Source organism: Pelecanus crispus, chromosome 4 (genome assembly GCF_030463565.1).
Source record: "Pelecanus crispus isolate bPelCri1 chromosome 4, bPelCri1.pri, whole genome shotgun sequence".
NCBI lineage: Eukaryota > Metazoa > Chordata > Aves > Pelecaniformes > Pelecanidae > Pelecanus > Pelecanus crispus.
In genome coordinates this window covers 21,011,102-21,038,433 of record NC_134646.1, presented here as the reverse complement: position 1 = coordinate 21,038,433, position 27,332 = coordinate 21,011,102, and the positions used below count along the sequence as shown (strand labels likewise).

Sequence of the window (27,332 nt, the reverse complement as noted above, 5' to 3'; positions counted from 1 at the left end):
GGGCTGTGTCATGAGTGTGATCCTCCTCCTAGAACGAGCCTGCTAATTAGCACTGTTACAACAAGTGTATCCGCATGGCTGAATAGTCCCTGGCTTCCTTAAGTGTTAATTTTAATCATGACACTGTAAATACCTTTTGTTTTGCCTTTGCCATCAGAAAGCTATGCATGGGGTAGGGGACAAAAATAAAACTCACTTTCTCCATAAAACTACTTTATTTAGTGGTCATGTTTCAGTGTGTATCAGTTGTCATTTAGTTGTACTGAAATGTGCCATTAGAAATACTCTAAGAAATGTACAGAGTTATCACCAAAAACCTGAAGTTCAGTTGGATTGCATATAGGAAAAGGAGAGAGATTAAAAAAAAAATCACAAACATCACCTTTTTTTTTCCTTTATATATTACAAAATATAAAATGATAAACGGAAAGTATTAATTGATTTAAAAAAAAAGTCACAGTGGACTATTTACAGTAAAACACCCTTAAAACAAATCACTATTTTGTGCTCCATATGCATTGAGTGTGTGTGCCCATGTAAGAGGATCCCCACCTGCATCTTTTCTAGGCTGTCCCCTCCTGCCCTCACCCAGGAGAAGCTCCCTTGATGGGCTGCAGGAGAGCCCTGTGCCTTACGCTGCTGTGCCCTTGGGCCACCCTCAGCACGTCCCTCCAGGAAAGCTTCCCACTAATGACACAGCTACAAGGAGGAGGCCTTCAGCAGTCCGATGACAACCCTCTGTTGCCTGGAGATGCTCTGGATTTATAACACAGCTGCCTGAGAACAAATTTTGGCCCACAGAAGACAAAGTAAAGGGCTGGCTGAAAGCTTTCTACTTATACTAGTTTTGACAGAAATTTTTCTCAACTGTTTCTCCTTTCAGAAGAGGCCTCTGACCTTTGCAGACGACTGAATGCCCTCATGCCTTTTCCCTCTGTTGGAAATGCCATGGTGCGGTACAAGTTCCCCTGCAAATGCCTTTTGCCACTGTTTTAATTTCTGCTTATTTTCCTGCAGCTCAGACAAGATGCAAACCTAAGCTGAGCCTGACTTGTGGAGGAAGACAGGAGCCATGTTCATGAGAAGCAACTCCCATCGCTCCTCTGCCCAGCCAATACAAAAGCCTTCCCAAAATCAGGTTTTCAAACAGGGGCTTTGAGCTCCTGCTTTTTCTTTGAAAACAGACCTTCCATTTGAAAACTTCCTTTCAGGGAGGGAGAAGCCATTCTGGGTTTGCTGTTCCCTTCCTGCACCTCCAACCCTCAGGCCACATCACCCAATCTCAGAGCAGAACTGCCTCCCTGCACCTTGGAAGCCTGCTTAAACCTGTGGCAGACTCCATTCAGGACAACTGGCCACACTGAGGGGTCTAGAGCCCAGGCCTAGTGTCAGTGTGTCTGAAGTTTGACTTCTAAGTGCACAAGGAGCAAAAACAAACCCTATGCCCAGAACCACCTGCAATGGTTCAGTTCTCATTGCAGGTGAGCCCAGTGTCTCCAACACAATGTTTTTTCCCCTCAGTGAACAAAAAAACCCCAGCTTTTGAAATATTACACACAATATGTGGTGGAAGCACTACACACAAGAGCAGCCTTTTCTGAGTCATCTTCAGAGCACACAGGCATTCCCATCTTAATTCAGCACCTCGCTTTCACCAGTCCCCACCGTTGAGTCTGAAACAGGAAGCCAAGCACAGCACCCTGCTGTGCCACCTCCTTTGGCCTGCGGATGGTCTGCCCAGCTACAAGGCAGCATCAGCCAAGCCTTGCTTCCTGATCACAACACAGTTTCTCCCAAACCTGGAGAGAAGGCTGCTTTCCAGGCTGGAAGAAATCCCTGCCTGTTTGCCATAAAATCCAGTCAGTTGGGGTCTTCCACTGCCCGATTCCAAGTCCAGAAGAAACAGATGCTCTTTCTCACCCTATTAAGTTACACCAGTTGGCAGCAAAGAAAACAACACAAGAAACACATGAAAGATGCAGTCTGGTGACTCGGGAAACGGTGACTCCTGAAGACTCCTGGTGCCCAGAGAAGTCCGTTTCCTTCATGTCCTCCTCTGCAGAACAGGCTGAGGAGTGCCTGTCTTGGAGGGGCATTGTGGGGACTGGCTGTTCAATGTTTTGAACAGGACTGTGACAGAGCCACTCAGAAAGAGTCACTGGTAGCACAAACTAAACATTGTGCTTTCTGATGCTGCTGCTGAGAAGGATCCACTCCTCTTCCAGCAGACAGCTATTTTTGTTTGGCTTTTAATGAGACAGCCACCCTCCAAGCCCTTTGGCAATACTGTCATGATTGCACATGAAAACAAACTCATCAAAAAAGTGTAAATGAGGTCATGTTTAACCCATGAGACCACACCTGCCCCCCCCACACACCAGAGGACAGGCTACACCTGGTCTGTCTGGTACTCAGAGGCTTCCGATAAGCTTTCAGAAAAGCTCAGAAAGTTTTCCTGGTACTCAGAACAAACGATCTCAAATCTGTAGTGCCTGAACTCCACTGCAAAGGTGCCAAAGTAGCACAGGAAGCACATCACCAGGCCCCACTGGATCCTAGAAGCATGCATGTGGATGCCCTGTGCCATTAGGATGAAATCTGGAAGAGGAAAGTCAAGGAGAACTAGTGCAAGCAGAGACACCGACCAGGATGACAGAAAGCCAACAGGGAAGACAATAAAATCTTAACAATCAAAGGCAGCCAGATGACAGTCAACCCAGCCAGCTATCATCAGGAGAGCGTGAATGTGGTGCCAGAAATGGAAGGAATGTCAGGTGTCCAACAATGCCCATGGAGTGCAGCAGCTCTCCTATACGGACCAGGGCTTCCTGATCCCACTTCAGGCTGATAAACATTTACAGAGGGAAAGACTTAGGCGAGGCACACAGAAGTCAATGACTTGCTTGAACATCCAACTAGCCAGTGACAGAGCCAGCAAACTGGGGATCTGGCTGTGGGCCCCTACCTGCCAGGAGCCTCCTAGTGGGAACTGGATCAGATCTCTGCGCCGCAGGCAATGGGAACACCTTTCAGTCTACACTGTGCAATCTTTCATTCTCTCTATATCACCTGCAAAATCATCCCTTTCTGTGAAATCCGGAAGCATCAGTCTACACAGTATGGGATGTTATACTGAAAGGAGAAAGAACGCTGTCAGAACCAGAAACTGTCCTCCAGGCTCATGTACCACGTCATGCTTGGACCATATATTGCCTGGCATCAGGGTCTCACTGCTGTCCCTTGGTTTTTGTTGGAGTACTCCATAAAAGCAATTTGCAGCTCCCTTAAAGCAGAGGACACCTTCCTGAGCTGGGGACCTGCCCTTGCCCAATGCACATCTCTAAACCTATTGGCTCTCCTGTCTCTCAGGATTTCCTCTGCACTCCAGGAATGCATGATCTTCACAGGTAAAACAAACAGCTTCTCCTATGCTTTAACTGCACAAAGCAGATAATCGGAGACTTTTCATTTTGGACGTTGTGTAAGCAGCCAAAGCTTCATTTCAGCAACCATCATTCTGTGTCTGGCTTTAAGGATCTTCTACCTTCCCTGTAGTGCAAGGGTTATGCACAAACTGCATGGGATTGGGGGCCAGCCCCAAGCCTTTGCAAAGCCAATGTGGGATGTGGGGGGAATGGGACTCCTGCCTCAGCCTGCCCCCCTCCACAGAGGGCCCAAGGCCTTCAGTGCCAAGCAGCTGGCTAGGGAGGGCTGGGCTGGGAGCACCCAGCATGTCAGTACAGGAGCAGCCCTCACTTACCCAGCTGCTCCTGCTCCCAGCCTGGCAGAAACCTCCAAAGACAGCAGCGCAGCAGGAGCCCAGCCCAGCTCCTCGCATGCAGCCCTACCCCAGACACACCCTGGGGGAGCTATGGGCTTGGGGCAAGGGGAGGATGGGAGCACCACAAGAAACGAGCAAACTCCCACATTATGTACACCTCAGCTACAAATTTTTCCAAGGAAGCTTAAGAGGCAACTGACAGTACCTCTTCACACCAATCTGCTATTCCCCTGGCCACTGGCTGAAATATTCAAAACCAGCCAAGTGACAAAAGAATTGTTTTAAGAACAGGCTGTTCCCCAAAGAGGGTGATTAGTCTATTCCTTGACCTTTATTCCCGCCCTCTTGCTTATCCCAGCACTAACGTTGATGCAACTATGCTGTGAATGGATCCACCCTAAACAAACACCCAGGGCACATGAGTGCTGGTGCAAACAGAAGGGCTGGAGTGGGGCTGACAGGCACAAGGTGGAGAGGAAGCCATACGCACATCCAGTCTGAGCAACCATAGACCCCACAGCCCAAATCCCATTTGTAAAGCACCTAGTCTTACCCAAAGTCCACATGACGCAGCAGCTCTTGACTGAGATAACCATCTTAAAAGGCAGAGCTGGATATAGCACCCTGGCACATTTCAATAAACACATCAAAATCTTCTCATCTTCAGAAACCCGATTTTTTCCCTTGTTCCTTTGTTCTCCTGAGAATTTTTATCTCAGTGTTTTACATAATCTTAAATGCTACTGTGTAGGTAAGCAGTGGTGCCATTAAATTGGATGGATGCTATTCCATACTGTAACCACTTTGGATATCACTAGGAAGTTTTAGAAATACTTATGAAGGAAGTGAGCCCATCTGTGAAGCAGTGCATCCTGGTAAAACACAAGTAGCAAAATGAGCCAATTGTAGGATAATGCCACGAAGACAAGCTGAGTAGCATTCTAAATGCTTTGAGATCCTAGGATGGGTGTGAGAAGAGCCAACATTCCCTGCTGCAGAGAGTGTTGGACATGTATGATACCTGGCTTCCCAGGGAATGGGACAAAAGGATACAGAGTACCACGCAAAGGGTGATGCTGGCCGACAGGGCGACCCGTGGAATCCCGACTTTCCGTCCCTCGTTCTTGAGGTTGATCTTGAGGGTGAGGGCAGACTGGATCCAGCATGCCAAGGTCCCAAAGCCAAAGGTCAGTGATGTGCCCACATTGTGGATCTCTTCATCATTGGAAAGCTACGAACAAACAAAATTGTGATTGTTTGGATGCAACAGGAATTATCTGCTAGCTATCTTGGATTGCTGCGGTGGGATAGAGGAGAGTGGGAATCACTGGGGTGTGAGACAGAGATGCAGTATCATTTCTTCTGGCAGAGGTCTAAGGTGTAACATAACTGAGATGAGTTGACAGCTGTCACAGTCAAGTAGATCTTCTGCCCAAAGTCCAAGCACAGTGGAAAATGCAGTTGCTTGGGGACTGCCTCCACAGCTCCCTGACAAGACTTACCAACACAGAGCTCAGAAATAAATCCTTCCCTGGCTTAATGTGATGGCCAGTGCGCAAAGACAACCCACTGGGGTCTTGTACAGCTCCCTGCAATGGAAGCAAACTGTGCAGACTTCAAGTGCCAGCCGCATGGAGCAGTGCTGCATGGGGCAGAGGGTAGCCAGAGCCCTGACACCTCCATCGAGCTAGCACAAGCCAAAACATAGACACATGCTCCTGGTTTGGCAAGTTTCTCCCACCAAAAAGCTTGACTGCCTGTTCCCTCTCCTGCCCATCCTCAACCATTGGGGTCTGAGGCAATATGAACCCAACCTCTGGAGTGCAAGTGCTTCTCTGTTCCTTGGGCTCCCATATCTCATGGGACTCAGTGACTGTGCAATACTGCAAGGCAAAAGGGCAGCCAGGTTCAATGAGCAAGAATCTGCAGAGATCCCTTGAGGCTGCAAATCCATTCAGAAAGCCCAGCACGGACAAGACTTAAGCCAAACAATGTCCCTTTTCCCTCTGCCTCTGAGGCTTTTCTAGAAAAGAAACCAGCAGTCTGTAATTCCTCACTGCAGCCTTGATTCCTGTTTGGCGATTTAACAAATTCCCATCAAACAAGACACAATCTACAAGATAACAGTCTAGTTACTGTGCCTCCACCAATCTCTCCCCTCTCCTCCCTACCTTGAGTTTTTTTTCAGGGTAGGTCCAAATCATAGTACAGGCAAAAATGGGATTGAGCTGCCTTTCCCAAGGTAGCCTGCACTGCAAGGGACTCACAGCCATAATGCCCCTCTAACACACCCAATCTGTAATTCTCCAGAAATATGATTTAATGCCACATTCATCTTAGCAGTCAGGCAGGGAAAAGCATGGACTAAGGTCTCTCACATGCTTTCATGGTTTGGCAAAAGATCTAAGCAAGGATACAGGTAACTAACAAGGAGTAGATAATTAGTTCAGAATTTATAATCAGGCATGATTCAATATATCCACTTTTAAATAACAATCATTTGCTTTGAGGACTGAAAAAGGGAGGGAGAGGTTGAAACTGCTTCCTAGTGTCTGCCCTGTACTAGAAATACTCTTCTCACACCTAGACAAGGCTGCTACAAAAGCCTCATAGTTCCTAGCTGGGAAGCTCTTGTGAAAAAACAAGACTCCAAGTTTTTGGCTTGTGCTGTGGAGTTAGGAAGACCAGGTCCAAAACAGTCAAATTATCTCTCACCTCCTTCAAAAAAAAAAAAAAAAAAGAAAAAAAAAAAAAAAGAAGAGACAACTGTAGAGGACACAAAGTTCCTGCAATTGCTCCACAACCCAAACAGGTACTCACCCTTCACAAAACAAGTACCTTTTCTGTATTGGCAGGAAAAACAGTTCCCTGCCTGCAAAGCCAGGCAAGAAGCCAGCCTACACTGACCCTTCTCAGTCCCTGCCATAATTGGGGGTCATTACTTGCACCCCAGTGAGAAACAGAGCATCAGAGACAGCAAAGGGATGGGAAAACCCAAATGCCACTAACTCTAATGCCCTGATTTTCACTGCAGACCTAATAGACACACTCATGATCACAGTGGACACCCAACCCTACAGAGCAACGTTCTGGCACTGACACCTTGTTTGTTTGTATAATGTTGCAGAACAGATTGAGAATTGGAGGGACCTCATCCAGGCACCCATCACATTAGCAGAAGTCATAGCACTCCTCTGCTCTGTCCCTCTCATGGCCAGTCTGACAAGTGGGAGGTAGATTTAAACAACGTATGTTTAAATGAAGGACATTGAACTGTCTGCTAAATCAGTATGGGCAGATGTTCAGCTATTCGCACAGATGTGTACATAAACTTCCAGCTCAATCCTTTCACCCAGGACCATCTGTGCCAATCCCCAGGGCTCAAGAGATTCAACGGGTTCCCTGGTTTGGCTCTTGGCAGGTCAAGTGGAAGCACGCAGGTGCAAATCGTGCTGGGAATACATGAAAAATTATTGTGGACCTTCATCCCAGCATGTCACTGGAGCCACATAAGCAGCAGACAGAGGTGGCAGAGCAGGTACAAGGATGGCTGGGGCACAGCCAGACACGTTATCTCCTGAGCTCACATCACAGGTAGTTCAAAGACCTAAGCAGATCTGCTAGAAAAGCAGGAACCTCATAGCACAGATGCAGCAGTCCAAGCCTGGAGTGCAGTACCTGAAAGTTGCCGAGTAGGGTCATCCCGAAAGAGGCCAAGCATAACGCCACCAAGCCGCTGACGTTCAGCCAAGGGTTTAGTACCTTCGGCTTCAGCTGAATGAAGCGCAGGACAGCCACGACAAGCGCTGAGAGGGAAACAGAATGCAAGGTGTGTCATTAGGTAGAACACGCTGCAGTAACCACCTGGCTGGGGGCTCACGGACCTCTCACCCTCTTTCCACCCAGAGGAGAGAGCTCTCTGCAGGCTGGCTAGCTTAGTGCTTCTCCATGGCCCCCTCCCGCTTAGTCCTGGACAAGACTAAGCACGGTAAGCGTTTTGCTTGTTATCCAGTTGTGCCGAGCTCCCATGCTTCCTTTTCTCATTATGTTTTGTCTAGGAGTTGGGTTGCAAATTTTCTGGGGGAAAGAAGAGCACCTTCCTATTTGCCTGTGAAGCTCCCAGCACATAGTCTACCACATAAACATCATGCATTCACATTGCAGCAGCTGGGCTTGCATCAAGTTTCAGTTCACTTACGAGCACTGAGCTCTCTTGGAGGAGGTACGTCAAACCCCACCTGTATTAGAAAATATATGAATGGCACACACGTATTTCTGCAGGTTTTACCATAATGCCCACTGCCTCTTTGCCTCCTCTGGAACAAGTTACTGGTGCTATGAACGTAAGCCAAAATATTGCACTAATTTTCTGTGAAGACTGGGAGAGCAGTCCTTCCAAGCTTACAATTAGCCCAAGCGCTATGATATGATACATGATATATATGATACATGATATATCATATATGACATGAAATAAGCTCAGGAGATATTCACATTGTATATTCTTGCCCTCTCTAGGGAATGCTGCATGGAACAACACAGAAAGCCAGGCAATCAGTTGGTGTTCAGATGGGATTCAAACCAGACCACTAAAAAGCAATTTAGTTGAACAGGGAAATTTGCTGGTTGCTGCCGAACACCTCCTTATGCTTATGCTCAAACTGATAGCATGCAGGTCATATTGTTGTAAATTGTGTGTGTTAACAAATTAGATCTATATTTTCCACAAAAACTCTGGTATAATACCAAAAACACGTTTTAGAAAAATAAGGGCACTCTAAGTGAAAAATATCCACTTTTATCCAAACTGCAACAGATGTTTGCATTTACTCTCTCACAATTTGCTCTAGTGAATCAATCCACTCCAAATCCTTGAAAACAAGAGAACTTTGTTCCCCCCAAAAGAGAATTTGTGTTTTTCATCCCCAGGCAATTGTTTGGGACAGCCACACTGTGACTACTTGAGCTCATGTGCAGGAATTATGTGATCTTTTCCTAAAATACTGATGGGAATGACAAAAGGAAATTAAAAGGACACCTTCCAGCATTATGTGCAAAACAATGGCATTTTCAATATTCAGTAATGCCTATGTTTCTAGCAGGTTTCTATAGTTTTCCTCTCCTATAGCAAGGGCTTTGACACAACTAAGGTGGCCAGAGGTACAAGCTAAAAGCAGCTCTCAGAAGCACCCAATACAGCAGAGGAAAGCTTGGCTTTATCCACAAAGCAGAGATAGAATAGAATGGAATAGAATATTTCATTTGGAAGGGACCTACATCAATCATCCAGTCCAACAGCCTGACCACTTTAGGAGCTGACCAAAAGTTAAAGCATGTTATTAAGGGCATTGTCTAAATGCCTCTTAAACACTGACAGGCCTGGGGCATCGACCACCCCTCTAGGAAGCCTGTTCCAGTGTTTGACCACTCTCTCGGTAAAGAAATGCTTCCTAATGTCCAGTCTAAACATCCCCTGGCACAGCTTTGAACCATTCCCACATGTCCTACTGCTGGATACCAGGGAGAAGAGATCTGCACCTCCCTCTCCAACTCCCCTCCTCAAGAAGCTGTAGAGAGCAATGAGGCCACCCCTCAGCCTCCTTTTCTCCAAACTAGACAAACCCAAAGTCCTTAGCCGCTCTGCACTGGACATACCTTCCAGCCCTTTCACCAGCTTTGCTGCCCTCCTCTGGACACATTCAAGGACCTTCACATCCTTCTTAAATTGTGGGGCCCAGAACTGCACACACTACTACTCAAGGTGACACCATACCATTACTGAACACAGCAGGATAATCACCTAATTTGACCAGCTGGTTATACTGTGTTTGATGCACCCCAGGATGCAGTTTGCCGCCTTGGCTGCCAGGGCACACTGCTGACTCATATTGAGCCTGCTGTCAACCAGCACCCCCAGATCCCTTTCTGCAGGGCTGCTCTCCAGCTGCTCCTCTCCCAGTTTACACTTGTGCCCAGTGTTACTCCATCGTATGTGCAGAATCCGGCATTTTGACTTGTTAAATTTCATATCATTCATGATTGCCCAATGCTCCAATCAATCTAGATCCCTCTGCATCCCTCTCATCCCTCAAGGGAGTCAACAGCACCTCCCAGTTTGGTATCATCAGCAAACTTGCTAATGGTGCATTCAACTCCTGCATCCAGATTGCTGACAAAAATATTGAACAGAACCAGCTGTAGGACTGAGACCTAAGGAACACCACCGGTGACTGGTCATCAGCCAGATGTAGCCCCATTCACTGCAACCCTTTGAACCCTGCCTTTCAGCCAGTTCTTCACCCAGCACACCATAAACACACTCATCCCACAGTTGGGCAAATTGTCCAGAAAGATGCTGTGAGGGACAGTATCAAAAGCCTTACTAAAATCCAGAAAAACCACGTCCACTGACTTCCCTTCATCCACTATGTCGGTGACCTTATCATAAAAGGATATCAAATTAGTTAAACAGGACTTTCCCTTTGTGAACCCATGCTGACTGTGCCTGATGATTGCATTGTTCTTGGTACTTGAAAGTAAGGAAGCTCATGTCAAGGTTCATGATTAAACATATTTTACCAGGTTTTACATCCCAAGCGTCATTTTCATTATGTCAGATTAAGATTGTTAAGGTATCTTACTCGTGCATGTACAGGTCCGGATTAATTTCAAAGCTCAATTCAACTGAATTTCCCAGGTTTCTGAAAAGAAACATCGTGCCTTTCACAGGCAGCAGGGGTGGAACCCACACCTCAAAAGAATAGCTCAGAGCAAAACTGAAAGCACAACAAATCACCCCATATAGAAAAAGATAAATGCAAGTACTACTAAAGAAGAGCAATTCAAGGTTAAAATAACGAATTATTTACTATTTAAGTTTGGGATAATTTTCTCAAAGTACATACAGGTGAAGGTAACAGTTTTAAAAACCAAAGACAGACATCTTTTTTCAAGTACTTTTCAGATATTTCTTCTCTTTGTGGTGTTTCCCCTCTTACTTCCACTGCTGGAAAATGCCAGTAAACTTCCACAGATTTAGTAATGGAATTTAGGAAGGGGTGGGGTAGGGAGGACTTCAGCATGGATGATATTTTGCATAATCAGTTGCTGCATTTGCCAATATTCCCATGCAATTATCTCACATTCACAGCTTATAACAAAAACCCACCATATAATGAAAAACAGTCACACAGATTCAAGGCTAAGATGAGACAATTAAAAACATGAGAATAAATCAGAAGCCGATAAATTTCAAATGCATCCAACTTCATTCTGTCTTTCTACAAATGAAGACAAAATAATACTGTCTTAGTAGTAATCACAGTTTAAATGATTTCACATCATCAGATTCAAGAACAATACATATGGAATGTTGTTTATGTTTTAGTGACTTCTTAAAACAAATTATAAGAGAGAAAGAAACATTCCCCTTGTGGTTCCTACCTAGAAATGCTGCCATGTTCATGACTTGGCTAAACACACAGCTTGCAGGAGGTGTGTCACCTGCAATACTTGGAAAATATAAAGTGTATCATTGTAACTCTGGGATGGCAAAGAAACATAAATAACAACCATTAATCAGAACTGTAATTGGAAGAAAATCATTCACTTACCTTATATAAGGTGGTCTTTTGGAACCAGGTTTCCTGAGAGACATAAATGCATAGGAACAAAGATTCAAGATTTTCTTTCCCGTTTAGCTTTCATTGGTTTATTATTTTAAAGAAACAAGTGATTGAATGTAAAGCCACAACCAGCTCTTACCTGTCTGGTACATTTAGTGGAAGAATTTTGTTATCTTCCACTGCTATAAAGTACCTGTCAAAAAAAATTTTAAAAAGGGAAAAAAAAAAAAAAAGAAAAATATTAAAACAGTGTAAAACCTCGTCCTGGCTGCAATTCCAAATATCACTCAAACAACACATTAAGTGTCTCAAAGCCCAGTGGCAGGATCTGCTGGAAGCAGCCTGTGTTTCTCTCGGCTCAAGCAGGCAGTTTTGCTCACTTCCTGGCCTAACTATGTGTCTTCCCTTGTGTTGCATCTGTTTTGCGTGGTCAGGTAGACAAACAGGGTCACTGAACTGAGCTGCCTTAAAAATAACCAACCAGGGAAGTGTTTCATTTTTAATCTGAATAATTTGATTCATCTGGTTTACCATGGTCCCCCTGTCACAAAACCTGTTTTAATACAAACAGAGGAGATGGGACAAGAAGAAGAACAAGCAATAGGGGTCAGACTAATGGCTTAAGCTGCCCCTGCTGCTGAAAAATAACATCCACAGACCATGGCCAAAGACATATCCTAAACTATGCTCAGCTTCTCAGGCTGAGCATAGCTGCTGATCGCACACTTACCGCTCCCAAATTCATGCTGCAGTCTGCCTGCATGCTTGGAGAGAGCCCAGCTCAGGGAAATGCATGTCTTGTGTGCATTTTGGTAAGAAGTGTTAGAGAGAAAGTGAGGTTGTCAGCGTTAAGCCACTGGCAGATTGTCAGTGCAGTGCTGGATGCTGCAGATTTTGAGTTCGCACCCCAAAGCAGGGCCTAAGTGCTTCTCGAAGAGCTCTGCTGAGTCATTCAAAGAAAACGTGATGAAAGGGAATTTTTGCAGTTTTGTCTGTCTCTTTTCAGGCCCAGTAACATGTGCCAGGAAGAAGGCAAGGTCAGAAACTTGGCCTGGGGAGCACAGAAACTCAGGGATAAAAATGTGATCCTCCAAGCTGTGAACTGGCACGGACTGGCACCTGCCCCTATCATGTGCCTTCCCAGTCCCATAGTAACTCAAGGACAGAGCATCCCCAAAGGACTCTCCATACCGAGATGCAGCCCACACCAAAATGGTACTTCTGACTGCCCCAGCCTACCTTGCTCTCCCAAATAACCAGCAGGAGATAACTTACACTATCCATAATCCAGCTGATGTAAACAGGGTAAACACAAGAGGTAAAAACATCCACACACTGCATTTCTTCCCATCCATACCTGCTAGAAAAAAAGAACAAAGTAAAAACAAAAGAAAGAAGGCAGAGGTACCCACCTGCTTTGGCACCCCTCTCTTTTGAAAGCAGGAAGAGCATCCACACAGCAGGTGCCAAAGCATCCCAAGATCAAGCTCCTAATGGCCAGGCAGCAGGTGCTGCAGACCTCTCATACTGTCATTACTGGCGTAAGGGGTTAAGCTGCTGCACACAGGCAGCATCATCCACACTGTGCATAAAAATCAAGGCACAAACAGCCTGGAGATGTGGAGGGGGAGACTTTTCAGACACACCTACAGAATTTGAGTGGTTTTCAAAGTATTTTTCTTAAGCATTTTGCACAAGGTGACACCGCAAGACCTACAGCCCTAATTCCTTGCTACTTCCCATAGGCACAAGGCAAGGCAGCCTCCTTCCCAGTGTCATTACCAATTCCACACACGCTGCCTCAGCAAAGCTTGCAGCATGAAGGGAGAAAGAGGCACATGCTGTCTCCTCATCCCCACAAAGCACACAACCAGCTCCCATCCTGGCTGTAGGAATCAGCTAAAAATAGCATTCGTCCACACCCAGAGCGGAGCCTAGCTCCAGCGCCAGCACCCAGAGTACTGTCAGGACGAGGTGTTACAAACAGGATCAGCTCTTGACATGTAGGCACTGTGAAATCCTGCATGGGGCGTAAGGATGCTGCATACACCACCTCCTAAGGAAGCATTTGTCCTCCAGGCAAGATCACTCTGGATGAGCATCTGAGATGCTGGGGCTGTTCCTGTAACACACGCAGTTCAGAAGCTCTGCTATGTTGCTGTGCTGTGGACACAAGAGTCCTATGTCTCCCTGTGAATCCTTTGACAACAGATCAAATATTTCCTCATGCCCTGTCCTCCTCCATAAATGTTCCTCCAGGCACCAGCACAGCCAAGAGACACAGAGAGTGAACAATGCTAGGCTCATGGCTCCAGCACTTGCTTTACTTTCACCAGAGCAGCAGCACCTGTGGCCCCTGTGCTCTGCCTCCTCCTCCCTCCTATAGCCTGCTACAGGGCAGGCATTCCTGGGATCACTGAGGTCCCCACAGGCCAGCAAGGCACCCTGGGGTGCCAGGGCAGCTTGGACATGATGGCCTTTCACTACAGCCTGCTTGTATTTGCAGCTCAGTTACCTCATCCAGGTCCTTAAAACAATGACTCTTCCCTTTACTCCAAAGAAGAAAGCACCCACGTTGTCATCCTCCTCCTCTCAGCTCCCCTGGCCTTCCTACATCTGGAGCACAGGAGCCGCAGTCTCTCTGGCTGCTGCCCTGCTCTCTCCCCCCTCCCCCGTGAGGGCCTACAGAAGAGAGTAAGCACCCTCACTGTGTTACAGCCAGCCCCCAGCTCACCACTCCCTCAAGACAGCCCAGGGCTGCAAAGGCAGTGCTGGCTGGACACTGCTCAGGGCCCCAGCCCCTGACTCCTGCCCTGCCCCATGGTGGCAGAGGCTGAAGAAGTTGAGGTGAGACTCCCCAGACCCTGCAGAAGGCATGGCAGCCTCACGCTTGCCCCTACAGGTCAGCTGTCCTGTCTTCCTGTACAAAACAACACCCTTGCAGTACCCTGAGCCACACCACACTTGCACAAAACCATGAGGCGATGATTTGGTGCTGTCTGTACAGATAACCTTGAATGAGGCTGAATTGCAAACATTAAAAGACAGAAAAGCAATCAGATAAGGTCTCTTCCCTCACCTGGGAGCAGAGAGAACTGCAGACAGGGAGCATGAAACGATGCAAGTATTAAGTACATCAATTTAAAAGGCAGTCAACTCCAGCACATATACAGATCTTTAGCATGGTGCAACAGATCAGAAGAAATTATCAGCAAGGGTGGACTAGATTTCCCCACCCATCTCATCTCTATTCCTCTCCTCCCACCCAGGAAACACAAAGCATTTCACTGCTCTGTTCCCCACACAGCCCCTGCTGTAGCAGTTGCAACTATTCTGAGAAGCACTGCCCTTGCCTTTACCTCCCGCAGCCCATCAACATGCAGCAGCATCCCTTAGTTGGTGTTGGCCATTGGTCTGGTACTGGGAGACTGGTACAGAATCATAGAATCACAGAATCATAGAATCGTTTAGGTTGAGAAAGACCTCTAAGATCATCAAGTCCAATCATTAACCTAAAACTACCAAGTCCACCACTAAACCAATTAAGGGTAGAGTAATAATTAATTTATGCTTCCTGGCTTGGTAGCTGGATTATTTTTTAATGAAAGTAAAACTAGTATAGAATCATTAAGGTTGGAAAGCATCTCTAAGATCATCAGTACAACCATCAACCCAACACCACCATGCCTACTAAACCATGTCCCGAAGTGCCACGTCTACATGTTTTTTGAACATCTCCAGGGATGGTGACTCCACCACCTCTCTGGGCAGCCTCTTCCAATGCTTGACTACCTCAGTAAAGAAACTTTTCCTAATGTCCAATCTAAACCTCCCCTGGCACAGCTTGAGCCCATTTCCTCTCGTCCTATCACTAGCTACTTGGGAGAAGAGACCAACACTCACCTCACTACAGCCTCCTTTCAGGCAGTTGTAGAGAGCAATAAGGTCTCCCCTCAGCCTCCTCTTCTCCAGACTAAACAATCCCAGTTCCCTCAGCCACTCCTCATAAAGCCTGTGCTCTAGACCATTCACCAGATTTGCTACCCTTCTCTGAACACACTCCAGCACCTCAATGTCTTTCTTGTATTGAGGGGCCCAAAACTGGACACAGGTGCAGCCTCACCAGCGCCGAGTACAGGGGGACAATCACCTCCCTGCTCCTGCTGGCCACACTATTCCCGATACAAGCCAGGATGCTGTTGGCCTTCTTGGCCACCTGGGCACACTGCTGGCTCATGTTCAGACGGCTGTCAACCAACACCCCCAGGTCCCTTTCTGCCAGGCAGCTTTCCAGCCACTCTTCCCCAAGCCTATAGTGTTGCATGGGGTGGTTTTGACCCAAGTGCAGGACCCAGCACTGGGCTTTGTTGAACCTCATACAATTGGCCTCGGCCCATGGGTCCAGCCTGTCCAGGTCCCTCTGCAGGACCATCCTACCCTCCAGCAGATCAACACTCCCACCTAATTTGGTGTCATCTGCAAACTTTCTGAGGGTGCACTCAATCCCCTCATCCAGATCGTTGATAAAGATATTAAACAAGACTGGCCCCAAAACGGAGCCCTGGGGAACACCGCTCGTGACCGGCTGCCAACTGGACGGTCCATTCACCACAACTCTCTGGGCTCGGCCATCCAGACAGATTATTACCCAGCAAAGAGTACACCTGCCTAGGCCATGAGCCGCCAGCTTCCTTAGGAGAATGCTGTGGGAGATGGTTTCAAAGGCTTTACTAAAGTCCAGGTAGATGACATCCACAGCCTTTCCCTCATCCACTAGGTGGGTCACCTGGTCATAGAAGGAGATCAGAATGGTCAAGCAGGACCTGCCTTTCATGAACCCATGCTGGCTGGGCTTGATCCCATGGTTGACCTGCACATGCCTGTTGAGCGTACTCAAGAGGAACCGCTCCATAATCTTCCCCGGTACCAAGGTCAGGCTGTCAGACCTGTAGTCCCCCAGATCCTCTTTCCAGCCCTTCTTGTAGATGGGCGTCACACTGGCAAGCCTCCAGTCATCTGGGACCTCCCCTGTTAACCAGGACTGCTGACAAATGATGGAGCGTGGCTTGGCAAGCTCCTCCACCAGCTCCCTCAGTACTCTCGGGTGGATTCCATCCAGCCCCATAGACTTGTGAGTGTCCAGGTGGTGTAGGAGGTCGTTAACTGCTTCCTCCTGGATTATGGGGGGTTTATTCTGCTCTTTGTCCCTGTCTTCCAGCTCAGGGGCCTGAATACCCTGGGGATAACTGGTGTGACTATTAAAGACTGAGGCAAAGAAGGCATTAAGTACCTCAGCCTTTTCCTCGTCCTCGGTGGCAATGTTCCCCCCAGCATCCAGTAAAGAATGGAGATTCTCTTTGGCTCTCTTTTTGTTGTTAATGTATTTGTAAAAACATTTTTTATTATGTCTTACAACAGGGGCCAGACTGAGTTCTAGCTGGGCTTTTGCCTTTCTGATTTCCTCCCTGCATGACCTAACGAGATCCCTGTACTCTTACTGAGTTGCCTGCCTGTTCTTCCAAACGTGGTAGACTCTCCTTTTCTCCCCCGAGTCCCAGCAAAAGCTCCCTGTTTAGCCAGGCCGGTCATCTTCCCCGCCGGTTGGTCTTACGGCACATGGGGACAGCCCGCTCCTTCGCCTTTAAGACTTCCTTCTTGAAGAACACCCAGCCTTCCTGGGCCCCATTGCCCTTCAGGACTGCCTCCCAAGGGACACTCCCAACCAGTGTCCTGAACAGGCCAAAGTCTGCCCTCCAGAAGTCCATGGTAGTGGTTTTGCTGGCCCCTCCCCTCCTTACTTCCCCAAGAATCAAGAACTCTATCATATCATGGTCACTAAGCCCAAGATGGCCTCCAACCACGACATCTCCCACCAGTCCTTCTCTGTTTGTAAACAGCAGGTCAAGTGAGGCACCTCTCCTGGCAGGCTCACTTACCAGCTCTGTCAGGAAGTTATCTTCCACACACTCCAGGAACCTCCTAGACTGTTTCAATTCAGTTTTCAATTACAGCAGGCAGCTCACCAAACATACTGCTGCTGCTCAAGGTTCATTTAATGTGGGCATCTTAATTTCATCTGCCAAGCAAAGTTACAGGCTTTTCCTGAAGTTGCTTTCACCAGAGAAAATGAATGTAAGGAAGAAGAAAATTACCACATTAACACAGTCGTACATCTTTTTTAAGACCAGAGCATGCAGATGAATTTCAAGGGCCCATACACAATCTACATAATAAGCCAGAGCAACGCTCCTGCATTTCTCAGCGCTAGGCCATTGGGTCACTTCAGAGAACAGGTACAGAGCCAGAAGCACTGGGAGAAGGAGGACGCTGTTCAAAACATAGGGCAAGTCATAAAGAATTGCTGCCAGTCAGCAATAATCAAAGGGGAACAAACGCAATTTGTCTTTTGGGGGAGTCCACTACAGCTCTCTGTTACTTTTAAAAGCAAAAATAACCACAGTCACTTGATACCTAATCACTGTAACTGAGCAGATACAAACCAGCACATTACATAACCTGCCACCCACAAGCCACAAATGCCAACATAACAAAGCAGAGCATTTTCAGGTTTATCTCAAGGTTCCCAGCCTGAGTACACAATGAGAGAGATAAGGCATGCTGGAGACTTGTAAATGCATAACAAAATAGTGGGGTAACAGGAAAATAAGTGATCCCCTTCGTCAGCAGGGTATGATGCTCTGCTTGCTCTGGGTACCCACCTACCATCTCAAGGGTGTGCAGAAATGCCATTTTCATTTATTTATACGGAGGAATGGGAAAAGGTAAAGACATCTCTGGGTTGCGCATGTGGGAAGTAATGCTTCAGTAATCCTGCAATGATGCTGAGAGGCAATGCTTTCACCCACAGAAACAGCCATACATATTTCTTGTCTCACTGCACACACTGTAAATGCATTCAGCGTGCTAATGAAATGCTCTGGCCAACACAAGCCTAATGGAGATGGGCAAAGCACACCAAAGGAATGAAACCTTCTAGTCACCAAAAAACGGGGGCAGAAAAGGCTGTAATAGCATCTGCTTGCCCACGCCACCCCTCCAAGTTTCCCCAGGAAGCTGCCTCTTGGGATTGTGTGAAGTTAATGTTATCAATTCTGTAAATATATATATATATTCTGCCTTTCACGAGTGCCTTAGTAAGAAGACCATGTGACCAACAGCGTGTCCTACCCAGACATACTCCTGCAGCACCACCGGGTCCCAAGGCCAGTGTCACCCCTCTGCACCCTACTGTCCTTCAAAGAGTGCCCTTGGTATGCTGCTTCCTGCTGCCACACAACCTTTACCATCAATCGCACATGAGTACTTACAGGCCATTTAGGAAGTGGTGTTGAGCCGCTGTGTTACAGCCAGAGATGTTGACTGTAAACTCTTCTGGGCTGAGTCTGCCTTGGCATACAAACCAGACACGTACTGCTTCAAGACCAGGCTCCTGGATGTTATAAAAGAAAAGTGAACATAATTTGCCACCTTAGGACAAAAGGGGTGTTTTGCAGGCTTTGACAGTGCTGTGCTCTGAGCCATGCACCTACATCAGCCTGCATTGACTTCCATGAGGTCCCACTCATACCATGAGCAGGGCTTGGGCAGTTGTGGCCCTCAGCCTGCAATAGGCAAAGGAGGCAGAGGTAGGAACTGGGTAAGGCAGAAAGTAAACATCTGGTTCAAACAGAAAGAGCTGAGTCAGCAGGCGGTGAAACTGGCCGGAAGCCGCCTCACAGCAAGAGCGAGACTCGGCAAGCTGAGGAGCACTGCATTTTGCAGGTGCTGTGTGTTTGTTTGCCCCAAGGACCCCATTCTGCTTGGGAGTGCCCGCTGCAAGACTCAGCCGTCCCGGCTTCTTGCGACCTCAGGAGCTGTATGAGCCAGGCGCGAAACACGTCCCCACGAGTCCTTGCAGTGTGAGTGTATTGGACTGCCCACGTCCCAGGGCAGATGCGTTCCTGCCTCTCCAAGAGCAGAGATGCTCAAGACTGGGGCCACTTTAGCCAGACCTATCCTGAGATGCAAGGGAAGTCTCTAGCAGAGAGTCTCAACACAGACCCAACCCCACAGTCCCACACCATCGCCACAAGGACATATTTTCCCCTTGCACGATTAGCCAACCCTTTGGTCTGGGATGCTTGTGAGAACGGCACTTACTCCAAAGTCCCAGCCAAACCCCAAAGTGAAGAGTTGCTGGAAAATTAGGAGGGCTATTTATGTCCTCATAAAAGACAGCAAAGCTCTCCTTGCTTCAGCTATGCTGTGAGGAAAGAGTCCTTGCTCTGCAAGTAATACACAAATGCAGGCTGATGTTGTGGCAAAGCCCAGAAAGTCTGAGGCACCGTGCAGACAGGCTGTCCAATGATCCTCCTCCACCTTAACCACCCCAATCTAATGACCACTGCGTGAACCAGTAACAAGCAGAACAGGTGTTTCTCCTCCCATAAGGTACAGTGATCCCGATGGTGTATTAATAGATTGATAGAGGTCTGCAGAGGTGTTTTATTTGCTCCTCAGTTCCAAAAACACAAATGCTTTGAAGCATTTCCAGTGTACATGTGCAAGCAAAGCCAAGACACACATTTACAACAGAAGGGTGTAGAAAGTCTGCCCAGGTTTGTCCCATTATCGGGAAAACAATGTAAGTGTTGGGAGTGGCAAAGAACACACAACAGAGAGGCAAAACCTGGCAAAGAAAGAGACAGATATGTCATGTTGACTTACAGATAGCTTTGAAGGTAAGAAAAGACAGACTAAGACCAGAAGAGCAAACTTCGCAGAGCAGTTATTCCTGATTATATTGTCTCCTTCTCCTGTAGTTTATGGATGACAGAGTGCGTGCTCTGGAAGGCCAGAACAGTTCCAGGTTTCCCTCCATTTGCTACCCTGGGGTTTTTTTTTTGGCCACTGTTTTTTCCCCAACAAACACAAAACATACATTCAGTATGTTCAACACTCAACAGAGCTTCTCATGCAGTGCAAGCAGGGCTTTTCCCACCTGTTCACCTCATCTTTCACCTCTCTTGTCCTGTTGGGAAGCACAAGCTCCTTTCTTCACTGCACTTTGCAGCTCTACGCTTTTGAAGAGATGTGCACTGTCCCCAAAGCAGCATCTCCTTTGGTTGTACCAGTGGGCACCACCAGCAGAAGCATAAATACCAAGCAGTCTGTGCTTGTCAGCCATGGGGAAAACACCCAAGGCCTGTGAGCTTTTCAGGAGTATGGCATAACACACTGAGCTTTCTCAGTACTTTTCCCTCACCAACCTCTTCAGCCTGAGACTCATGCCTTCTCCACTACTCATATAGCAAACTGAGGTCATCTTCCCTTTGTATTAACCACCAAAGCCCCAGAAAAGCAGCAACAAGATAATGGGCCGGAGGGTGAGCTACAAGGAATGGACATGCAGTACCCATGACTTGGCTTTTGTCATTAGTCTAAGGTAGCCCTCTGTGTCAAGGGTGCAAACTACCACATCAGTCTTTTGGCTCCACTTAGACCTGTGGAAATCATTTGCCCTGAGACAAGTACAAGGTAAGCAAGCATACAAAGGCATTTCTGTGGTGTTCATCATTGCCTTGCCAGCATTCCTTATTTGTAGGAATTAGTTACATTTATTTACCAGTCTCCCAGGCTGCTGTAACCATAAACTGCTGTTTGCAGGGCACTCAGGTAAGCTACAGGAGGAAGGTGCTGTACAGAGTTTCACTTCATGCAAACCTGTTGCAGACACAATAGACAGAGAGGACCAGGGAACAGCCTCCACAGGTTAAACAGGGGCCAAGCCCACAAGCCTGTTGTGACCAGCCTCTCCATCACATCCAGAGGGCTTAAAATTTCTGCTGTCTTTTTAAATATTTTCAGAGACAGACTTTCCTGTAGCACAAGAGACCACATTAAACTACCTCTAAGAGCATTCAGCTGTGCCAAGACCACACTGGGGAGGCTCTTCCTAACAAAGCTGTGGCCATCTCCAGTGGCTCATCCAGGCAAAGTTCACTCCTGCAGTACTGTGGTGCCAAAACTGACAGGCCACTGGCTCTTCTGGCTCAGGCAGCCACCACTAATAATCTCAGCAGTTCCTCACAGGGAGCAGGAAATAAGATAGGGAGGGTAGAAGTTCTCTTCCCAACTACCTGGATCCACCCCAGCTCAGAAAATCAGAAGGAGGATGCTGGGCATTCCCCCCACCATTGCAGCAAACCAGCCCAAGTTCCCCAGGCTTTTCTTCCTTTCCTGCTGCTCCCTGTGGGAGAGGCAGCCCAGACCTCTCCTAATGTCACCGGGGAGCACCTCGGCCTCCCCTCCCACCAGACTTGCTGAACATGCCATCTGTTCCACAGGGGAGCACAGCTCAGCAGCTCCTGGGTGCTGGGGAGGAGGCCTCTGCTTTTCTGTGTGGTGGGCAGGGTGGAGAGCGGGATTCCCTCCTCTCTTGCACACCAGACCAGCCCTCCCCAAGGGAGCCAGGTCTGCATGCCTGCCAAAGGCAAACACTTCTTGACTGAGCAAACAGCACTCTTACAGAGAGGCTGCCGCTCTAGCAGGCACCTCTCCCTCGCAGGCACGACCATCCAGAGACAACCTCAGCATTAAAAAATTGCATTAAACCCCCATGAAAGGTAATCTATAACTGTTTTAACAGTTCCTTTCATGGCTTTTGAAGCTTCATAAGTCTTCTTTTCCTCTCCTCCCTCCTCCCATTCACTCCACTCTTCTCTCTCCACCTATTCCCAATGTGCTTTGCTTCCTTTTCACCCCTCCCATCCCACCTTCATCCCTGCACCTCAGGTGACTGCTTCTGCAACCTATGCAGACCCACGGAGAGGGGAACCAGGCACCTAGAGACCTTTGCAAGTCTTCTTGAGACAGCAAAAAAAAAAAATCATTATTCCCATTTTAGACAACAGAGCCAGTGAGTTGCTTGCTGAGAGGTCACACAGGAAATCGGTGGCACAGAGGAGCGTGCATTCAGAGTCCTGGTCCAAGCCCTCTACCACAGCAGCAGCCTCCTCACCTGCCAGCTATCCCCCTTCATGGTTTATTCCTCCCAATATATTGCTTAGGATCACCTCTCTCGTTTCCCACAGACCTTTCTCTGCTTCTTTGCTCCCACTTATCCTGCAATCGGAGCTCATTGTTTCAGCTTGGACTGCAGGATCGGGACCTTAAAGTGTCTCTGTTGGGCCAAACCACAATCTTGCAATCTCAGGCTGCCTGGAAATGGCTGGGGGAGGAGAGGAAATGGTGGACATGACATTTCTTCCAAGAAAAACAATTGAAAATGTTGGTGTTCATGCAAGCACACATCCCTGCTCTGCATCTGAAAAGCAAATATTGCAGCACAACGAATCTTAAAAGGGGAAATGAAACAACTGCACTGACTTGCACCACCCAGGCTCAGAAAATGCCAACAGCTGGGCATGAAGAACAGCACAAGAAAATAATTTGACTTTTAACAGTACAACAGTGAAAACAGGAGCCAGATGTTTGTCAAGCAAATATGAGTCCCTATTCTTTACCCTGTTATCCAAAGGCAGAAAGTCAGCAAGAATCAAGTCCCCTTCTTTTAGGCAGTTTTATCCATTTGAGCAAGACACAACAGGCAAACAGTGTGTTGGGATACACCTTTCACACACTTCCCTCCTCCATATTGAGTTGCTATTCATAATTAACCATACATGTGTACGTTGCTATGGCATAAGGACTGCGTGAATGTTGATCAGACAATGCTTAAGGTCACTTTCCCAACAAGCTTTGTTTAAAATGTGTTTTAAAAAAAAAAAAAAAAAAGCAGAAGGAAAGATTAGCTCAGAATTTCTTCAACCTTTGTAGCCCGAGGGCTCTGAATCAAAGATCTGTCACAAGCATGCTGCTATAAGAAAAAGCTAAGACTGAGATCCCAAGCAACCCCATCATTACCCTGGGACATTAGCGCCCAGCATTGGCTTGTCTTTCAAGAGGCAAGGATCTCAGAGGCAGGATCTTGCCCTTCCTTACTTGAGGGGCCACAGCAGAGCCAAACAGCCTTTCTCGAAACCTCTTCCCCTCCTGGGAATTCAACGGGAATTCAACGGGACACAGCCTGCATGTCGGGCATCCCAATAGGATCTGGGGAAGGCAGGACCTGTCCCACCCCACAGCCTCAGCGCAGGTGAGTTTCTCCACAGACCCCTGTGCGAAGAGGTCCTGGCAGCAGTCTAGCAAATGGCCCTGCCGAGCTCGACCATCACATCCCTCAACCCCAAAAGGATGCCACAGAGGGGCTCATGGGAAAGAGGGATGCCGAAATCATGACCTAAGAGATCTCTTCCATAACTGGACACTTCAGGCCCTGGGTCAAGTGGCTCTACTCGTCTTATCTACCCTGTATCTACCTGCCGTAAATCAGCAAGCTCCAGGACCGACAGCACTGGCATTTCAGCTCCTCCCGAGCGCTGCAGCACCTGCGGTGCCCCACGCCGGGCCAGCCCCCGCTGCCAGCCCCCCGGGGAGGGGAGCGCTCGCCCCCCGCAGCCCCGTGGCAGGCCGCGGCAGGCAGCTCGCCGGCTCCCCGAGGCGGGGGTCCCCCTGGTGCGGGGCTCCCCGACCGCCACCTCCCTTCGGGGGCACCCACACCACGACCGGGGAGAGAGGACGACTGGGCAAGGGGAGTGACGACTCGCGGGGCGGCGCGACAGGGCGGCGACAGCGCGACAGGAGGGGGCAGGGTGTCTGGCGCTCCCAAGGGTCGTTCCCAGCCGCTGCGAGGGCGGCTCCTACCTGCGGGCGGCTGCGGTGCTGGCTCCGGCCCCGGCGGCGGCGGTGGCGAGCGGGCTGGGCCGAGGGGGCCGGGGAGGTGGCCCGGCACCGCCCCCGCCCCGCCCCGCCCCGGACGGGCGGGGACTGCTGCCGCTGCCGCTGCCGCTGCCGCCGCTGCCGCCGCCGGGGTTCGGGGCGGCCGTGGGCGGCCCAGGGGCGCCGCCGAGCGGGTTGGCAGTAAAATCCGCAGCGCCCTGACCGCCGTTTTTGGGGTGCTGGGGCGCGACCACAGCGCCTCCTGGGACCTCAGAGCACCCCTCGGGCATGACTGGTCCTTGGCGGCCCAGACTCCGCCAAAAACACGCCCCGTGCTCAGCGCCAGCTGAGTACATGGGCTCTCTGGCTGCACACTGTCCCTGGCATAGCCGTGAGATGGGCTGTAAATTGGCTGTAAATTGGTTCCTTCTCCGTCCCCTTCCCTGCCCTCCCTCCCCAGTCCCAGCAGCACCTATTCGGTGTGTGGCTCTGGGTACGCCTTCTGCCCCAAAGCCTCCAGAGGCACTGAAGAGGCCTCACCACCCAAACCCGGCGGTGGCATCTTTGTGATCCTCCTGGGAAGTGGTGCCCATTTGCGAAGTATTTTGGAAGACCTGAAAGAGGCAGCCACCCAGTAGCAAGGCCCCTACCTGGGCCAGGCTGTCCTCTTCCACCCCCTTTCCCTTTCCTACCAGATGGTGGGCTTTGTGGTCTCTGTAAAGCATCTCTGTGGTTGGAATTCTGAGAGGAAACATTCCCAGCAAAAAAGCCCAGCAATAACCATTTGGGAATGTTTCCTGGGGTGGAGAGATCCCTTCGCTGTCTGACCTTTGTGGGATTAAGTCAACATGAAAGCTACCACTTTTTTCTCCTCTCCCTCCCCTCTCTCTGCCAGGATGCAGTATGACTGATGTTATTCATTGACCATCTTGTTTCTCCTCCTAAAACCCAAATAAGGTGGCACTTACTCAAAGTTTGCCCTGGTGCTATCATTTATGAACCAACACAAGACAGCCACCTGCCTAAATGCATGCCAGCCCCCAGAAGTGAGCCGAGTTATACATCAGCGGTTTATCAGTATTTCATATACTGTCTTTCTAGCAGCCAAGCAACACTCCTTCACCCTGCAGCTTTGGCCCTCCTAGCACACCCTGAAGGATTTTGTCTCTTTGATCCCCAGGGATTATGAACCCCTGAAAGCACAGGTCCTCAGAGCAAGCGCAGCACCCAGCAGGTCCTCTGAGTCCTTGCCAAAGTGGCCGCATCCCTGTGGCAGCGGCACTGCCAAGGGAGAGGACAGCTGCTCTCGCAGAAAGGCAACTGCTGCGTACACTTCTCAGTGTTTTAAAGGCTGAGGGAGCTATTTTTAGAGCTGAAATAACATTCTTCTTGCTCTGGTATTTCAAATCTTGTGTTATCCTGGACTAATAAATGGCTCCTTGCAGCATTTACTTTTTGCAACCCCACAAAATCCAGAGATCTTGGCCAGGTTTTCCCTCTGTGTGCACCTGACGCTGCCCCATGGCACTGGGGGCCCAGTGTGCTTGTGCTGCAGGCCACAAGTGACTGCTGGGCACAGCTTTCCTTGGGCAAGGAGGTGCTATTGCCCCCACATCACCAAGACAGGCCCCAGTGCCTGAAATAAGTATGCTTAAAGTATCAGTGTTAAAACACATCCCTGATTGCAAGGCTTCACACGATAGCAAAAGTCAAGCAAGCTCACCTTAAAAGTAACAGAGGGGAGGTCTTTGAGTTCAGTAACCTCTGGCTTTCAGCAGCTGAGGCTGAAGAAAACCTTCTGTCAAACAGGCATGAAGTAACAGTGCTCAGCCCCAGTGATTTTGGCCAGAAAGGAAAAAGCAGCAACTAATCAGAAACCACCTTAGTCACTTCACCTCTGCTGTCAGCCAAAACAATGCAGCATATGGGACTGTAAAGCAATTTCATTTTTGGTAAACTCGGAGTGTCTGAGACATTTTGTTCACAGCTCTTTTTGAGCAGATGGTGTCCCTTCAAGTGCTGGAAAATGCATGATGCTGACAGGCCCACCAAAGACCTCTCACAAATTAAAAAAATCACAGCTTAAAAAAAGGGCATAGTCTGGGGACAGCAAGCATGTGCTGGAGCCCACCCAGTGCAGGACATAACAGAGGTGCAGGGAGGCATCAGACATCAAGGGGTGGTGTTACACGGGCCCACGGGGATACTTCCTACAATCCCTTCTTCACAGAACACCAGTCCCACAGGAGGAGCAGCCCACCCCCACCCCCCCACCCCCCCGCCCCATGAACCTTGTCTGGCAGCCAAGGGGTATGCGGGCGCAAAGGTAGGTAGGGAGGTAGGGCATGTGGGCATGTTGCTTTTGAACTGCATCCCACAATAAAGCATCCCTTGCAGTAATGCTATGCATCCCAAAGCCTGATGCAAGCTCACCTTGACCTGTGAAAAGAGTGTTTCCTCCCATGTCTCCACCAACACTACCGTGGCAAAGATGAGCAGCCACAGGTACGTTCCCCCATCTCGTTTGGGATTATGCCTGGCTTTCCCAGGGGTGGGTGTGCCGGAGGCTGACACTGATGTCCCTCCCTGCTCAGCCCATATCTTCAAAGACACAATTGCAATGACACTGGTGCACAGATGTGACAATGCTTCTGGGATGCTGTGAGCAGCGCATGACTTCTCCTCACTGGGTTTTCCTGGGCCACTGAGACCCACTGGGGATCTGCCTGACAATTGGCCTGGCCCAGAAAGGGGACCTACTCTAATGCAAGCAAATGTTCAAAATTATGGCTTTGCTTTGCTGTCTGTTAATTAATATTTTCTCCCCCCAATGCCTTACAGCACATGCATTTTCCCTGTCCAAATTTCACCATGTCAGTGCTCTTCATGGAGACCGAATTGCATGCCATCTCTGCATCTGCTTTCTTCCAGTGACAGAGAAGTGGGAAGGCTGAGCCCCCATCTCCTGACATCAAGTAGCAGGATCAGGCCTCAGAGGTATTTTATTTTTCATTTAAAAGAAAGGACTACCACAGAGCTAACCCCTGCCCTCGCAGACCTCACTCCCAGCTCAGGAAGAAAGCAAGCAACCTTGTTCCCCTCTAATTGCAATCCTCCCCAGGGTGATATTACCACTGAAGACTGGC

The 27,332-nt window shown here is 48.6% G+C and overlaps 1 protein-coding gene across 5 annotated transcripts; it reads right to left on the bottom strand.

Annotated features, from left to right (window-relative positions):
- Window positions 1-1,085: 1,085 nt before the first annotated feature.
- TMEM150C (transmembrane protein 150C) lies at window positions 1,086-24,207 on the bottom strand. 5 transcript variants are annotated; one of them, XM_075708800.1, is made up of 9 exons: window positions 24,172-24,207; window positions 18,735-18,856; window positions 12,682-12,766; window positions 11,546-11,599; window positions 11,395-11,427; window positions 11,225-11,292; window positions 7,460-7,587; window positions 4,835-5,012; window positions 1,086-2,598 (listed from the first exon to the last, which is right to left on the bottom strand). In XM_075708800.1, exons 2-9 carry the CDS (start codon window positions 18,739-18,741, stop codon window positions 2,390-2,392), a joined length of 762 nt encoding a protein of 253 aa, XP_075564915.1. In that variant the 5' UTR covers window positions 18,742-18,856; window positions 24,172-24,207; the 3' UTR covers window positions 1,086-2,389. The 5 variants fall into 5 exon arrangements, with proteins under 5 accessions (XP_075564915.1, XP_075564918.1, XP_075564916.1 ...); XM_075708803.1 differs by having other exon boundaries at window positions 12,682-12,763; XM_075708801.1 differs by lacking the exon at window positions 24,172-24,207 and adding an exon at window positions 18,995-19,027.
- Between the last annotated feature and the right edge of the window lie 3,125 nt (window positions 24,208-27,332).